The sequence below is a fragment of the Panicum hallii genome, chromosome 5, assembly GCF_002211085.1.
Source record: "Panicum hallii strain FIL2 chromosome 5, PHallii_v3.1, whole genome shotgun sequence".
NCBI lineage: Eukaryota > Viridiplantae > Streptophyta > Magnoliopsida > Poales > Poaceae > Panicum > Panicum hallii.
In genome coordinates, this window is record NC_038046.1 from 33,445,964 (window position 1) to 33,448,622 (window position 2,659).

Sequence of the window (2,659 nt, forward strand, 5' to 3'; positions counted from 1 at the left end):
GGAACAAATCCACGACCTCATCCTTGAGGTTGATGATGCCCATGCTCAAATCAATGAACTCCAACAGCAGCCACCACCTCCTGTTGTACCAGCACCCGAAGCCGAAGAAGAAGATCCAGAGGAAATTGAGGGAGTTTCAGACCTCGATTCTGAGCATGGGGATCCTATTCTTAGTCCCCATCATTCCTCTTCGGGTAGCCAGTCATCCGTGCGCAACTTTGATGACTTTTAGGATGTGTTTGGTTGGAGGGATCGGGTGGGACGGAACCGTTCCATCCCATTTTCTGGGTTGTTTGGTTGGTGGACAAGGTGGAACCGATCGGTTCCGGTATGGAATATTCCATCCATATGCGGAACTGTCCGGTTCCGAAAAATCGGCGGTACGCGTCCGTTCCGGAATGGGCGTGTCCCTCTTCTTCCTCCTCCTCGTGGCTTCCTCCTCCTCTGTGGCGCGGGGGGAGTGGGGCGGCGTGCCGCGGGGGAGCAGGGCGCCGCCGGCCGCGGGGGGAAGCGGGGCGGCGCACGGGCCGCGGGGGGAGCAGGGCGCCGGCCGTGGGGGGAGCGGGCGCCGGCCGCGGGGGGAGCAGGGCGCCGCCGGCCGCGGGGTGCAGCGGGCGCGGCCGCGGGGGGAGCCGCCGCGGGGGGAGCGGGGCGCCGCCGACCGCGGGGGGGGGGGGGGGAGCAGGGCGCCGGCCGCGGAGGGGTTGGGGGGCGGAGCAGGGCGCCGCCGGCCGCGGGGGGAGCAGGGCGCCGGCTGAATTTGTGGCAGAACCAACCTGAATTATACCGGCTCAAGTACGCGAGTCAATAACGAGGGCTTCAACGTGCTTCAAATGGTATAACCCCTTGGCCTGTTGGGTAACGTCCCGATAAACCACCGATACACAGGATCAAATAAGGTTACCTCACACGAAAGTGAGTCCAGAGATACAGTCACCCTCATATTTTACATCACAGGAAGGTTATTTTACAAAAGTTTCCACAAGTAGTACAACGTTCCACACTTAGCAGAGTTATTACAAAGTTTGCAGAAACGGCAAAGGTTCAAACTAGGAGTCATTATTACAAACCAGTTGTAAAGTTCAAGTTCTAGCAGCGGAATTTAAAGTACGATAACTATACTCGTCGCCAATAAGGACGTCATGCTAAGCCATGGCATAACATCACTTGTTATGATCAGGGTTGACCGGGGACGGGTCCCACTCCACGGACCAACCATCAGGCAAAGCATAAGGCCAAGGCATGGGGTAAGTAGGGTCTTCAGAGATATTACCTAAAATAACACATATAGCAAGGCTGAGTACTCTAATACTCAGCAAGACTTACCCGGTATTGGGTATACTTAGCCCATAACTAGACCATGCAGGCTTTGCAAAAGGTTCAAGGTTTAGCTTTTGCTGAAAAGCAACAAAGAGTAGGTCCTTATTTTATATTTTAGCTTTCAAGTTCTAGTTCTTTTAACTATTCTAGGTAAGCACCTATAGCTACTCAAGCAAGGTAGAGGCTTTAAAGCATACATCAGCAATACTTATGAACAACATTGCTCTTGTTACTCTATGTGGCAAAAGAGTTAAGCAGTCTCAATCTTCGTGAGAAGCGGACAATTCTGAATCGAATTTCAACCCTTGTAAGGTAAACCTAACTCACACGCTTGGAACACCAATAGGTCGTTCCGAAGCAACCATTTGCCTTTCTTTCCGGGTCGTGGAACAAAGCCACCACAAGCGACTGTAGGACCATACGCACATCCAATGTGCAGGACATACGTCTGTAGCGCGACTACATGACCGTATTCCCGTCTGCTCTGCAGAACGTACTCCCACAGTCGGTGCGTGTAAACATAAAATAAAAGTCGAGTGGTGGGGGACGAGTCCACTTGCCGGGCCGATTGGTTACTAGGCTTAACGCTTACCATATTTCGCGGCATGTGGCTAGTACTTTCAAACGCTTAACTGCCACTACCACACACTGCGACCTTAACCAAATTCATCAACACAGACGGGGTACCATTTCTTTCCAAGATACTATACACAGCCCCGTCCGTCATCCTTATAGTGATTGCAGAATTGTAATCAATCAATTCCTATATCGCGCGAGTGACAGGAAATCACTCGACTTCTACCGGTCCTATTAGCATAGCACTAGTCGGACTCAGTTTCTAATATTCAGTACATTGGTTCCTAGGGAGATGCATCTACGGTTTCCAGACAATTCCTAAGAACTTAATGCACAATTATGTATATAAAGGTAAATTGCAGTGTAAATAAGATAGTGGGTTTATGTCCGGGGCTTGCCTTCACTGGCGGGGCTGGGGTCAGATATATTAATAAATCCTTCCGAACTCGGGTTCGGAGCTTCAGTTAATTTCTCAGTGATGTTCCCAGTGTCTTCAGAGACTTCCACTTCAGGTTCTGGGAGGATCTGATAGTCACCGTCGGCGAGAAACGTCGAGTCTATATGTGATCAAAATGATGCATTTTAGGAAAAGCATAAATTGATATTCTACTTCACGATAAAGTTGCAATCCAATACATTTAACATTACACACCAGCAAACAACACAAACTCCCTTACTGGGCAGTCATATATCGAGTATCAAATAATTTACTGAGTTACATTAGGTAACAGGGTTATCTACCCCAAACACTTAGCTAACTACA

General features: G+C 50.0%; 1 protein-coding gene across 1 annotated transcript; it reads left to right on the forward strand.

Moving 5' to 3' along the window:
* The first annotated feature begins 398 nt into the window (after positions 1-398).
* LOC112892612 (spidroin-1-like) lies at positions 399-758 on the forward strand. Its single transcript, XM_025959745.1, has one exon. The coding sequence runs from the start codon at positions 399-401 to the stop codon at positions 756-758; it is 360 nt and encodes a 119-aa protein (XP_025815530.1).
* The last annotated feature ends 1,901 nt before the right edge of the window (positions 759-2,659 follow it).

Excerpts from the sequence above, each read along its gene's own strand:
- LOC112892612 (XM_025959745.1), top strand. The coding sequence starts at position 399 with ATGGGCGTGTCCCTCTTCTTCCTCCTCCTCGTGGCTTCCTCCTCCTCT.